Genomic DNA, 14,461 nt, shown 5'->3' with positions numbered 1-14,461 from the left:
GCTCGGAACAGCTGGAAACCCAGCAGATATAGTGCGTTGTCTGGTATGGCTTCACTCAGCCAGGTTTCAGTGAAGCACAGTGCAGCAGAGTTTGAAAAAACTAAAAGACGTCCCTTTTCACATTTATTTAGAGCCGCCAGATAACTGGTCCACGGACACAGTGTTTATAGATGCCATATCACAGTTTTTATTGATGAAAACACATCTACTGTACTGGGCACACTCAACCGAACGTAGTCATCTAACTTTCAAGTGATTTGGCGCCTTCTGCTCCGAACGGCCGCTGGAAACACAAAGCCGTCCCATTTCACATTTATTTAGACCCGCCAGATAACTGGTCCACGGACAGTGTTTATAGATGATATTTCACATTTATTATACACTAAAACACCTCTACTGTACTTAGCACACTCAACTGAACATGTTCATTTAACTTTCAAGTCGTTTGAGCACTTAATTTGCATAAAAATGACAGTGTCCGTGGACTAGTTATTTAGGGGCCACTTCGGAAATGGGAAGTGGGACGTCTTTGTGTTTTGGCTCCCGTTCAGCTCTGGAAAGCTCTAGGGCCACCAAACCAGCGCTCATGTCTACGTCTCAGCGCCTCCTATCAGATCGGTGTACTTTACCATATGTGATAATCTTTCCCAGAAATCATGCAACAGTTTCCAAGAATTCATTTTCATTTTTTTTTTTACAATTAATTTGTTAACATTCTTTTCAAATTAAATGTGTATAAGACATTTGTTTTGCAGCCAAGAAAAGACATAAGAGTATGAACCTTTCAAACATTTATTATGAACACATGGAACAGACAACATTATGAACACGGTGAACAGATTGAAAATGAAAAGAACTGGGTGGCTTTCCTCTGCCGCTTTGCCAAGATCCAGAGGGATTGGCGACAGCACCATGAAAGGGAGATCAGGAACTTCCTTTTTTCTGGACTGGGTCACTTCTGAAAAGAACGAGAAAGAGAAAAAAAAAAAAGAGTCAGCAAATACGCACACAAACGGTTAAACAACGACGGCCGCCTGCTTTGCATCCAAATGAATGGCGTAGAAGCGGTCAGCCGTGAAGATGTTGTAGATTGGGATACCTTGTGCCGGTCCGCCGGGAGAGCTGGCTCCTCCACAGCAGGGTGTAGCGTTGATTCATTACGTCTAAAGTCTCTATAAGACTGTCCACCAGCTGGCGGAGTTCGTCCACCTCTGCCCGGCAGTTGGGGTTATCGCAGACGGGCTGCACCTCCTGCCCCGGCTCCTGCCCCTCCTCCACTGTAGATTGACTGTCTCCCATCATCTTTTAAATTATGAAAACAAAAGTGCAGAACGTGAAATGTAAGTGAGTGAAAAAGATTGTTGGGACAGAGGTCTTTTATAGCCTACGGGTTCCAACTTCATGTCAAACGAGTGTGAAATTAGATCGAGGAAAAGGCCCACCAATCAGCGGACGGCGCATCGGATCAAACTTGGTGTCAAAGGAATACAGAGTCCTGAGCTTCTAGAAATGGCAGTGTCCATGGACCAGTTATCTGGAAGGCTCTAGGGCCACCAGACTTGCGCTCATGTCTACGTCTCAGTGCCCCCTATCAGATCGGTGTACTTCACCATGTGATAATCTTTCCTAGAATTCAGATGCATTTTTTTTATGATTATTTTTTTTAAATAATATTTTTTCTCCAATCTTCTCCAAACTCTGGATTCCAATAGAGGGCACCGAGAAGAAGACAGGACTGCATGTCTGGTGGCCCTAGTACCTTCCAGAGCCGAACGGGAGCTGGAAACACAAAGACGTACCACGTCCCATTTCTGTAGTGGCCGCCAATTAACTGGTCCACGGACACAGTGTTTATAGATGATATTTAACATTTAATATAAATTTTTTACACATTAAAACACCTCTACTGTACTTGGCACAATGAACCGAACACGTTCATGTAACTTCCAAGTCATTTGAGTGCTTAATTTACATAGAAATGGCAGTGTCCATGGACCAGTTATTTGGCGCCCACTACGTAATTGGGAAGTGGGATGTCTTTGTGTTCTTCAGCTCTCGTTCGTACCAAAGAGCCCCGAATCGCTAGGGTCGTCGAATGCTGGCACGTGGGGCACTCGGGCACGACGTGTCAAAGAGCCGAATTGCTCGGATTCTGGGAAGCGCCTTAAAAAAAAAATCTGCATAAATATTCCCCAAAAAATTAACAACTTGTGCTTGTTCCCTTTGAGCTTTTGACCCCTGGACAAGGTCACAGGGCCGCCAAATTTTTCCGCCCGCCTCGGGGGGGGTCGAGGCGAGAAGAAAAACAGCACCCCCTAGCCGATCGCCCCTTTCCAAGCGGGGTACACGAATCCACTATGGCAAACCCATTAAAATAATAGCAGAGGTGGATCCTGCTACAAAGGTCCCCCCCCCCAATCTCAGTGAATGCCCAGCTTTAAGTGTAACAATCCCTAGGCAATTGGCACCCTCTGCTGGCATTTGTTATAAAACATAATGTACATAATGTACAAGTTGATTATATATTAGGGGTGTGACGAGTCACAGCTCACGAGACGAGACCCGAAATTGGGTTCACGAGAACAAGATAAGATTTTTGCCCTGTATTTTTAAGAAATCCTCAATGACAAAATTCATGATTGGAAAAATTGTCTACAGCTGCATTTTGAAATGTTTTAACTCATTCAACTTCACTTCAGTTCTACTTTCTGAGAACGATTTATCATATGTATTGAAAGACAACAATATACAAGCACTGTAAGAGGTTTTGCCACAAACTCAACTGACTGGCTTCTCCCCTTATCGGCCAAACAGAAAAAAACAGCTAAATATCAGCCTTGGTGATGCATCATTCGATCACTATTACATAAACTATGACTTCACAAATACTCTAAAATGTAAAAAAATAGAATTTACAGTAATACCAAAATAATAAAAAATGTGTATGTGTCCAAACTTTAACCTGGTGGTACATACTGTATATTTATTTTGTTTTACTTAAGTAATCCTTCATACCTTCTGACAGTCGATCTGCTTTTCAAGCATTTCTTGTTTCTTCTTCCTCATGTCTTGCTGTAGTTTCAACACCTCCTGAAGTCCAGAGGTCAGAGGTCATGTTAGCTCACTCATAAGTACATTCCAGACTGTGCAATCCTAGTAGGTGGATCTGCTGCTATCAGCTTACAGCGGTGAGGAGGAGAAAGGAAATACTGACCTGCTTCTTTTTCAGAACCTCCTGAGCTTCCAGCACTTTGCCCGTTTTTCCTAACGACTTTGATGCGGTTTTCGACACCGTGCGTGAGAACGGACCCTTCTGTAAACTCGAATGTGGCGTCAAGCCCTTGTTTAACAGAGAAATTCAAACGATTTTCATTTTGAACATACATTACATGTTTATGTGTTTTTAATATAGACACACACAGCGGTTTGGGCTCAACTGTTAAACTGTAAACTTGAGATTAAATTGAATCTGTGGCGGAAGGAAGTAGTTCCGCACAATAGAGTGTTTTTAAAGACACTCCGTTGTTGTTTATTTACACACTTGTGCCGTCGAACTGTTGAATAAACACCAGATCACACTCGTAGTCGTGCGATATGGCTTAATCATAGCTGTGCTGATACAGAGCCATATCATGCAAGTGTGATATTGCTCATAAATATTTTCTGTGAATTAGGGCTGCACGATATATCCTTTTTGCATCGATATCCCGCTGCATGCATCCGCAATAGTCAGATCGCAGGACGCATGTAATTTGCGGATTAATTGCAAAGTTTAACCATCATAGAGTGAAAGTTTATCACTTGCATGTGTTTTTAAACATCAAGAGCAAGAAACTTGCGCACTGTTTTCTGTGCACGCACACAGAGCCACGAAGACAGCACTGGAACACCGAATTCAGTTCTCTTTCTCTTTTTTTTAGAGTTTGAACGGACACGTGAATGCAAAATTAAGACAAAATTACATCCTTGCGAGTATCATCTTAAACACAGTTGGCTATGTGTTGTAAACAATTGAGAAAGAAAATGTGAGTAGTGCTTGCCGTGGCAAAAAAAAAATCCACTCGGATGCTAGGTTGTGTGTACCGGATGCTAGGTTGTGTGGACTGGTTAGTCACCCGAGACAAAAGAGCCCACCCCCATGTCTGTACGATGTTCTGGAGCTGAGATATGGCTTCTTTATGTTGCAATACGGTTGCTAGGTTACTGTAAATGGTTGCTATGGTGTGTCTATACAGTTTATGAGGTAATATTTAAAGACTATTGCCCAGTCTGAGTCAAAAGAGCCCCCCCTCATGACTGTACGTGTTTGTATGGTTACTAGGGTGCTCTAAATGGTTGCTAGGGTGTGGCTATACAGTTTATGAGGTGATATTTAAAGACTATTGGCCAGTTTGAGTCAAAAGAGCCCAACTCTGTATTTCTACAATGCTCTGGTGCTGAGATATGGCTCGTTAATGTTGATATATGGTTGCCAGGGTGCTGTAAGTGGCTGCTAGGGCGTGGCTATGAAGTTTTTATATCACTACTTATTGTCTGCTTGACAGGCCGATTCAAATGAGACCAGCCCCAAGTCTCTGTGATGTTCTGAGGCGGAGATATGATAACACAAACCTCTTCTCTATGTTAAGTAAATGGGGACTCAATTGGGACGATTTTTCGCCCGCCGAAAACACACATCGTACACCCGATCGCTTAGAAAAGATATAGCACACATCTCCTCAATAAGCTGTACAATTTGACACCTCATTCATGGTTCTACGACAAACGGTGCCGGAGGAGTAGAATGCCGAAGTTGCAGTGCAAAAAAACACTGTTAGCATTTGGCTAGCATGATGCTAACACGATTAACATGTTGTTAACATGTTTTTAACTAATTGTTAACATGATTAGCATTTTTTAGCATTATACTAACACGATTAGCATGTTGCTAGCATCATGTTAACACGATTTGCATGTTGTTAGCATGATGCTAACACGATTAGCATGATTTTAGCATGATGCTAACACGATCAGCATGTTGTTAACATGATGCTAACACGATTAGAGAAAGAAAATGGATGCGTATCATAATATTGGATCCATGCATTGTTAGCAGCCTAATAAACCCACAGCTGTTCGTGTCACCAATTTAATCAAACAAAAGAGAAATAGAAAATCACTTTTGTAGCTTTAACAAAGATAAATTGCATTAATTAATTAAATGTAATTTATACAGTGAAGACTATGCGGTGTTATTTTACATCTTTGTTATATTGTATTTATCTATGCTTGTAATTTGTTTATTATTTTCTATGCAGATGCACTACCCTACTAAAATCACCCTAGAATTCTTAAAGCTACACTGTGTAACTTTTTTAGTTTATTCTTAGCTAAAAACACTTAGTTCTTTCAAAAAATATATGTGCTCATTAATGTATATTTACTTCTTTCAAGTAATAAAGTATTCTCGTAAGTTTATAATATGCCATTGAAAATACATACGGGTGAAGGTTCGAATGTGGGTCGCCATGTTGCTCCTCCATCTTGAAAGTACATTAGCCAAAGAGGGACATACCCGTAAATTCAAGCTTCGCCTTTCGTGTTTTAACACTCGATGGCACCGTGACGAATGTGGACGAGGTCGAACTGGAAGCCATGTTAATCTTGGACTAAATCAGCCACCGTAGGAGTTAAAACGAAATCGGAATTGAGAGGAACAGAAACTAATATTCACTGGATGGTCATATACCTTTTCACCACTAGATGGGGGAAAATATCACACAGTGTAGCTTTAATTCTTTATAAATAGAGCTAGGGATGCACCGAAATGAAAATTCCTGGCCGAAACCGAAAACCGAAAAAGAGGAAACCAAGGCCGAAAGCCGAAAACCGAAACACCGAAAGAAATTATGCCAATTATTAGTACCATTGCATTTATGGCTATGACTGTGCACTAACTTTACTAAAATCAAGGCATTGCAATTACATAAATTAATATTAAAGTTTCAAAGAATAAATCAATTACAAATTATGCCAATATTTATTTAGCACATTGCAACAATGCACAGTATAAAATAAAATTCAAACTAAAATGTTTAACTTGACCCCACTCATTTGTACATTAAATAATAATGTACAGGCCTACAGAAAGGTTATAAAATTAAATGTTCTCTCATAAAAACAAAGTGCATTTAGGTCTAGTGCATTTAAAATTTGTCTCTGTAGGACTACTACAAGAAAGTGCATTCAGAACAAGTGCAACTGCTTAAAGATACATTTATTTTCTCTGTAGGCCTTCAACATAATAGTGTATCAAAGCAAAGACTGCCATAGCCCATATGTTAACTGTAGAATAGGGGTGTAGCGGTACACAAAACTGACGGTTCGGTACAGCAGTTTTACAAAATGGCTTTTTATTTATTTTTATTGGTTTACTGAAAAAAAAGTATCTGTCCTTAAATGAATTAAATTATAACTAAAAGTTTATTGAATATATTGCTCTAAACTATATAGGGAGCCCTTACTTGCACATTAATATTAAAGGTTAACAACAGAGCCCAAACTATTAGCCTAAATTCAGTTGCTATGTATTTTTAGGTCTAATAATCAACACTCAAATAACATAGTACACAAACATGTAAACTTCACATAAGGCAGTTTTTGCAATAACTTCTAAATCTAATTATAAAATAGTTTTTTATCCGATTCGTTGTTGAAATATAATCATTTATACACAGTGTCTGTCATTTTATTTAAACATACATGAAATAATCAATATATCATTAACAGGTTAAGTAGAATATAATGAATATAACGGCTAATATAGGTCATATATTTAGTGAAAGAGTTTATTTCTCTAGTGAACTAACAGATGTGGACACTGAGGTGCCTGAGGTAAATGTGATGCTACATGACTGTTTAGTTTACAGCAGTTATAGTGAGGTCTTTCCGCCGTTGAGACACTGATTTAGCGATTACACCACATATGATACGTGACAGTAAGTTGTAATGTATCCTCAACACACCTTAGATGTTCATTCATGGTTATTCTTAAGGAAGAGATGATCGATCGCGCTCACAGATGATTGCGTTCGCGCGCGCGCGCCGCCGCCAGATTGAAGTGTGTTCCGCGCTTAAAACATGCCCACTGTTAAAGATTGCATTCAGAAACCGTTCGGGTTCACAGTGAAGTCTGGTCCTCTTCTCATCGAGAACATGAGCTCTCGCTGTCAGTGCTTGTGCATGGAGCAGACGTGGGTGTTTTTCAGATATACTGAAATACGTCCACAGACTCCACACCGCGGACATGTTGCTTCAGACAAGCACGTGCTGGTCGCGGTTTCTGTTTGCGTCATCACAACATTTCGGCCGTGTTGTTTCGGTGATAAAAGTCTTTCGGCCGAAAACCGAAAATGCACTTTTGGGCCATTTTCGGCCGAAAATTTTCGGTGGCCGAATATTCGGTGCATCCCTAAATAGAGCTATTCAAATCATCTGGTGAAATTATTTTCATATCGCAATATCTAATGCAGAACAAAAACTCTGAATAGATGTGTGCAATCATTGATGCGTTTTCTTTACCACTGATGGTTCTTGGCTCGGGCTGGTCGGCTCAGTGCTGCCCATGATGCCCGTGGCTCCTGTGGCGGTCTGGTGTTTGGGGAAGCTCTTATTCAGCACGTAAGATGCTGCAGGGGGCTGCTTATTAATGACCTGCGCACAAAACTAAATTTTGTCAAAGTTATGTTGACGAATTATAGTCTCATCCATGGATGAACAGTCATGGTAAGGATATTATCAATCATTTTTGAGTGAACAATAGGCCTGTCGCGATAGTCAATAAATCAATTAATCGCACAATAAAAAAAATTAGCTTGATAATTTTTCCGGCTGCGATAATTTCCAGCGTCCGTTTTTATATGCATTTTTGCAGAGCGTTACATTATATGATCACGCTCTTATACATGTAGATGCTTCCAAGCGCGACAAGACACAAGAGAATGCGCTGTATGTCAATGTCCTGTGTGTGTGTGTGTGTGTGTGTGTGTGTCAATGTCCTGTCTGTGTGGCTGCGTCTTATGTCAGCTAATCGAGGGACTCTCTGACACACACACACTCGACGCACAGACAGACTGGCGTCAGTCTCCTGCTCACATCGAGTTCTCTTTTGCTCATGAACAAACAATAACAACAACACAGAGAATTTTGAGTTTTCTCATATTAGAAGTCTTAAATGAGTTCAATAACGTCTTAAATTAGTTAAATAACGAGTTGTGAGGAAATTAGATGCACGGGACAACACGTGAGATCCACATCATGTTCATCAGCAGCTGTTCTTAAAGTGACAGGAGCACTGATGATGCCTGTCATTAATGTTCATCAAAGAACAACGGGAACAGAGAAAATTGTAGCTTTAATGATGATTAATCTAGATTTCACTTATTATTTATGCAGTTAAGAAAGATGTTTGATAACTATTACATTTCTGTATATGTCTAACAGGGAAGGCACAGGTAAAAATAACATTTATTATAATGGATTTATGTAAAGATTGTTTTAAGTTCACTTAAATTAAAAGTTTTTTTTTTTTTTTAAAGCCTAATAAATGTTGAAATTGGGAGCTTTCAGTTATACTGTAATGTAACGTCATTAATGTTTCATAGAGACATCAGTGATACTGGCCTTCATTCATAATTAAAATATACTGTTTCTACATTAATTTGGAGAGTAACTGAAATTATTACAATATCAAAACATTAAAAACGTATTAATCGTGATTAATTACAGAAAAAAAAATGTAATTAGTTACTTTATTTAATCGATTACCAGCACTACCTAAAACACAATCATCTGCAGCAGTTTTCCAGCTGTTTATTCAAGTGCATTTTTTTGTTAACAGACTGAGAGTCCATTGCTTTTTTTGTTTTGTTCATTTATTGTGGATATTTAAAATGCTTTCCATTTTCAGTGTTAAATAGTCTTTAGAAATAAAAGTTTATTGATCTTTGAAAAGGTGTACCTGCATTATTATTCCATTATCATTATTTTAGATGAAAAGGGTCTCAGAACGACAATATTATTGTTTATCGCAATAATTTTTGGCCAATTTATCGTCCAGCAAATTTTTTTATCTTGACAGGCCTAGTGAACAATCTCTTAACTTTTCTATGGGGAGAACTATCAATAGTAGGGCAGGGAGGTAAATTTTAGAAGAGCAACACAATGAAATAGCATCAATCGCATCAGACACTCCAGACCTTGTGTGTTGTGGGCTGTTGTTGGCCAGGGTTTGTGTTCTGACTGGGTCCTTGCTGCTGTGTGCTGGATGTGGCCTCTTTATGCCAGTGGACTCTGATGAAGCGGTTATTCAGAACGGCTTCTGAGCTAGAGATGGCCCTCTGAGCCTCATCATTAGCTGTATATTGGATCAATGCCGCCTCTGGGTCGCCTCCAAACAACACCTGTGGAAGTGACAATAAAGCAAGCGGTTTTTACTTCACAATCAGCACTCAATCAATCACTACAACTACAATCGTTGGCCTGTATAACAAAAGAATAACATGACATATACAATTTAACCCCTAGGAGTCTGAGCTGTTTTGGGGCCCTTTAGAAGTTTTGACATGCTCTGACATTTGTGATTTTTTTTCAGTTGCTTATAAAACACATTAATGGCAAAAGTGTAATTACACTGTATTCAGCTCAAACTGGGCTACCATAATATCTAAGCAACATGTATGTACATGCTTGTATTTTTGAGAGAAAAATGTTTATGCATGATTTTTGAAAAAACTAAAAAAAAATTGTTTTAGAATTAAGGCCTCAAAACGCACAATAGATACGTGTCCACAAGAATTTTGAATAATGTGTGTATTTGCCAAGAGTTTTTGCTTTAAACTGATGCGAGAAACATTGAGCCGACTCATTCACATAAAACACTGATACACAAATACACTGATTTAAAATTTGTAAGAGTTTTTCTTCACAAAGCTCGTACGCAAGGAGGTGTGATATCTGATGAATAATGATGATATAACACCTGAGGTAACAACAGAACATAATAGCCTGCATAATGAGCTGCATAATGAATGAGCTTCATACCTGACTGAGAGAGCAAAAACATGCTCTTCTTATGTAGTTGAAAATTGTACTTATCTAGTAAATGCATCTTGATTTAAGAATGTTTAAATATTTACACTAGAAACAAGAAATTAAAAAAAGAAAAAAAAATTAAGTAGTCTCGCTAAAAATGTAATAATAAATAATTAAAATTAAGATACAAAACGAAATTCACTTTAAAGAAAGCAATTAACTTTATCCAAAACAAAACTCGATATTAACTCGATAAAACAAACTGATATTACATTTAAAAAATAACATTAGGCTATAATATTTAAACATCAATAAGAAAATGCATTTGACTGGTACTATATTTATAGCATCTGAGCAGACATTTGCGAATAAAAGCTTTATTGATATGACACTAGGCTCTTTTACAATAAACACATTATAATCTGTCCAAAACAGGCCAAATAAATCTTGTCTAAACAGTCTTGCGTGTATGACATTTAATGTCTTTTTGCGTTTAATATTCACAGATACTATCAGAATAAAGCCTACCTTACAATCAGCCCTGAATCTGTCACAAATTAACAGCTTTTCATGAGGAGAATTATAGCTCAACGCGTATCAAAACGATGTAGTTGAAGTAACGTTACATCGCTTCACTAGATGTGTTTGTATGAGTTGATGTGTGGGCGTTGATGCGGAGATCATCAGTATTTGAATCTGAAAGAGCGCGCTCTGTGTGGGCGTGGTCCCATTAGAGGGTAATGAAGTGGCTCGCAAAAGACTGACATCACTCTCTTTTCAACCAGATTACATAAACACAGAATATTTGTTTTCGATTTGGTTTACATTGTTTAAAACCTGACATTTCAACGTTTCTTTAAACATATGTCTCATGTTTGTGAGACAAGAATTCACTAAGCTAGAGTTCCTTTTCTGAAGACTATCTGAATGAACGTCTTTGACAGAGAGGCTGCAGATCGCACATCATGTTTGTTTTCTTTATTTTGCAAAAAGCAAAACATTTTTGTTTTTATTGTGACTGTACACAAAAAAAAGAAACTTAACAGATTATAATGATGTATAACACTTGCCTGAATGATAAAAAAAACGACAGAGTTACCGTAAATCCTCTAATATAGGCCCGGGCCTTTATTTTACTCAAGCGCATCGCGGTCCAGGCCTTTATTGGAAGGAGGCCAGAATTAGAGGCAGGCCTCAATTTCTATTTGAGCAAATCAAACTACCAGTAGAATGACTAAAAATTTGATTTTGCGTCTATTTCAACCTATAAAATACTAGGTTCATTTATTGAAAACGTACAGTTACCATAACATTACGGTATGCATACAGAACATTAACAACAAATACCGGTAATTCAGGCTAAATTCCAGTGTAGAAATATGGTAACAAAAACGTAGCAAACATAGGCTACCGGTAGTGCATTGTAAACACTTAACCATACACGGTGATAATTAGGTTATTGATTCATAACAAAAGGCAACAGACACCTTACCGCTCCAAAGTTTAACCATTCCTGTCTCGTTTGGTTTGAAGTTATAAAAAAAAAAATCCTCCAATTCTGTTTAATCCTCGTCCTCCTCAGTTTCCTCCTCCTTTTCATCTCTCCCTGTAAACTCCTCATCACTCGCGCCAGCCTCTACAACAAATTAATTATTGTACAGCTCCTCTTCGTCCTCCTCATGTTCCGCTGACCGCTGCGCGTCTGTTCTCATCATCGCGCCGTAAACGTTAGCCTACCGGACCCGGTGACTGAAGTCTCACGTGCGAGTCAAGAGTGAGGTGATCAGACATCCCAACCTGAAAAAAGTCATTTCAGGGAGGTATCTCTCCTAAAATTATGTAGATCACTTTTACTATTTACATAAGCTGCTTATACTATTTATGTAAACTGCTTTTATTTATATTTCATTGCAACTTTAAACAGGTCTAACGAGTTTGTTGTTTTCATGAAGCCTTGGCAACTAGCCGACCTGAAAAATATGCACATGAAATGAAACTTGTTTAACTCAACCATAACATGTTAGTTACAAACTGTAGAGCGTGCAAGATTGTCATTATGTTTATACTTTATACTTTCGTTTTTTGGGGCACTCTCCCTCTGCCATGGCACTCCAGTTTCTAAATACACTGAACTGATTAATTCGGTTCGGGAGAAGAGATAAAAGCCCGCCCACACTGACAATTGATTGGTTGACTTACCGAAACAAGCCAATCAGGACGCTCTCCGTCTTACATGCGCTTCATTAGGTGCACACTAGCACACACACGTAAGGTTTCTCGCTCTCTCTCCCTCTCTGCCGTGCGCGCGTGCACAGTTTGTGTCTCGCATGCGCGCTCTTGCTCGCTCGCTCTAGATTGCGGGAGAATTTTACTAATTTGCGGGCATCAGGGAGCCGCTATAAATATGCGGGAGACTTGGGATGTCTGGGTGATTGACATGACCAGTACCCTGTGGTACTTGCATGTTACTATCACAAGCAAGCATAATGTTGAGGCCTGCCCAGAAAAACGTTGGTTCTAATAATAGCCCCGGCCGCTATTAGAGACCGGCCTTTATTTACCTTCGGTGACAGCGAGACCGGCCAATGTTGGAGACCCGGCCGCTAATGGAATACAGGCCAATATTAGAGGATTTACGGTATTTGAGTCTCTTTGGCACTGATAGGAAAAAAAGAGAGCCAATCACGCCGGCGCGACCGCAGACTCGAGAGGGTTAAAATGGTTGAGCAAATATGTTGTTCGTAATCTAATCTATAGTGTTTGTTTGTTTATTACATTTTTATCAGCATTTTAGCATCAAACTATTTACATGCCAAACACAAGGTCAATATCACAATCCATAAAATAGAAAATAATTATATAAAACATTTCAACTGGACATAAAAAAAAAAAAATCTAGAATACAGTGCATCCGGAAAGTATTCACAGCGCTTCACTTTTTCCACATTTTATGTTACAGCCTTATTCCAAAATGGATTAAATTCATTATTTCCCCTCAAAATTCTACAAACAATACCCCATAATGACAGCATGAAAAGTTTGTTTGAAATCTTCGCAAATTTATAAAAAAAACAAAAAAATAATTCACATGTACGTTAATATTCACAGCCTTTGCTCTATACTTTGCACCTTTGGCACCAATTACAGCCACACGTATTTTTGAGTATGATGCTACAAGCTTGGCACACTTTCTCCCATTCTTCTTTGCAGGACCTCTTAAGCTCCATCAGGTTAGATGAGGAGCGTCGGTGCACAGCCATTTTCAGATCTCCAGAGATGTTCAATCAGGTTCAGGTTTGGGCTCTGGCTGGGCCACTCAAGGACATTCACAGAGTTGTCCCGTAGCCACTACTTTGTAATCTTAGCTGTGTGCTTAGGGTCGTTGTCCTGTTGGAAGATGAACCAGATCGCTCTGGAGCAGGTATTCATCAATGATGTCTCTGTACATTGCAGCATTCATCTTTCCCTCGATCCTGACTAGTCTCCCAGTTCCTGCTGCTGAAAAACACCCCCACATCATGATGCTGCCACAACTATGCTTCGCTGTAGGGATGGGATCGGCCAGGTGATGAGCGGTGACTGGTTTCCTCCAGACATGACACATGCCATTCTTTGTTTCATTAGACCGGAGAATTTTGTCCTTCAGGTGCTTTTTCGCAAACTCCAAGCATGTGCCTTTTACTGAGGAGTGGCTTTCGTCTGGCCACTCTACCATACAGGTCTGATTGGTGGAGTGCTGCAGAGATGGTTGTTCTTCTGGAAGGTTCTCCTCTCTCCACAGAGAAACGCAATCGGGTTCTTTGTCACCTCCCTGACTTACGCCCTTCTTCTGATCGCTCAGTTTGTCTGGGTGTACAGCTCTAGGAAGAGTCCTGGTGGTTCCAAACTTCTTCCATTTACGGATGATGGAGGCCACTGTGCTCACTGGCACCTTCAATGCTGCAGAAATTGTTCTGTACCCTTCCCCAGATCTGTGCCTCGATACAATCCTGTCTCAAAGGTCTACTCTACAGACAATTCCTTGGACTTCATGGCTTGGTTTGTGCTCTGACATGCACTGTTAAGAGTGTGACCTTATATAGACAGGTGTGTGCCTTTCCAAATCATGTCCAATCAACTGAATTTACCACAGGTGGACTCCAGTCGAGCTGTAGAAACATCTCAAGGATGATCCGTGGAAACAGGAGCACCTGAGCTCAATTTTGAGTGTCATGGCAAAGGCTGTGAATACTTATTTGCATTATACTTTAATTAATTTGCAAATATTTCAAACAAACTTCTTTCACGTTGTCATTATGGGGTATTCTTTGTAGAATTTTGAGAAACAAAATAAATGTAATCCATTTTGGAATAAGGCTGTAACACAACAAAATGTGGAAAAAGTGAAGCG

At 39.4% G+C, this 14,461-nt stretch overlaps 1 protein-coding gene across 2 annotated transcripts in view; it reads right to left on the bottom strand.

The window, feature by feature from the left end:
• Positions 1 to 778: 778 nt before the first annotated feature.
• Positions 779 to 14,461, bottom strand: part of LOC307137541 (RNA-binding protein 27-like) — a 52,656-nt gene continuing 38,973 nt past the window's right edge. For both annotated transcript variants that reach the window (XM_079835251.1, XM_079835252.1), the window contains exons 10-15: positions 9,237 to 9,440; positions 7,561 to 7,692; positions 3,215 to 3,340; positions 3,016 to 3,090; positions 1,100 to 1,302; positions 779 to 958 (exon numbers count right to left, since the gene is read on the bottom strand). In XM_079835251.1, the coding sequence (XP_079691377.1) occupies positions 925 to 958; positions 1,100 to 1,302; positions 3,016 to 3,090; positions 3,215 to 3,340; positions 7,561 to 7,692; positions 9,237 to 9,440 (774 nt within the window). In that variant the 3' untranslated portion in view covers positions 779 to 924. The remainder of the gene's footprint in view (positions 959 to 1,099; positions 1,303 to 3,015; positions 3,091 to 3,214; positions 3,341 to 7,560; positions 7,693 to 9,236; positions 9,441 to 14,461) is intronic.

Source organism: Gobio gobio, assembly GCF_949357685.1.
Source record: "Gobio gobio genome assembly, chromosome: 14".
NCBI classification, from domain to species: domain Eukaryota; kingdom Metazoa; phylum Chordata; class Actinopteri; order Cypriniformes; family Gobionidae; genus Gobio; species Gobio gobio.
Note: the sequence above shows the minus strand (reverse complement) of the source record. Positions and strands in the feature narration are given on the sequence as shown.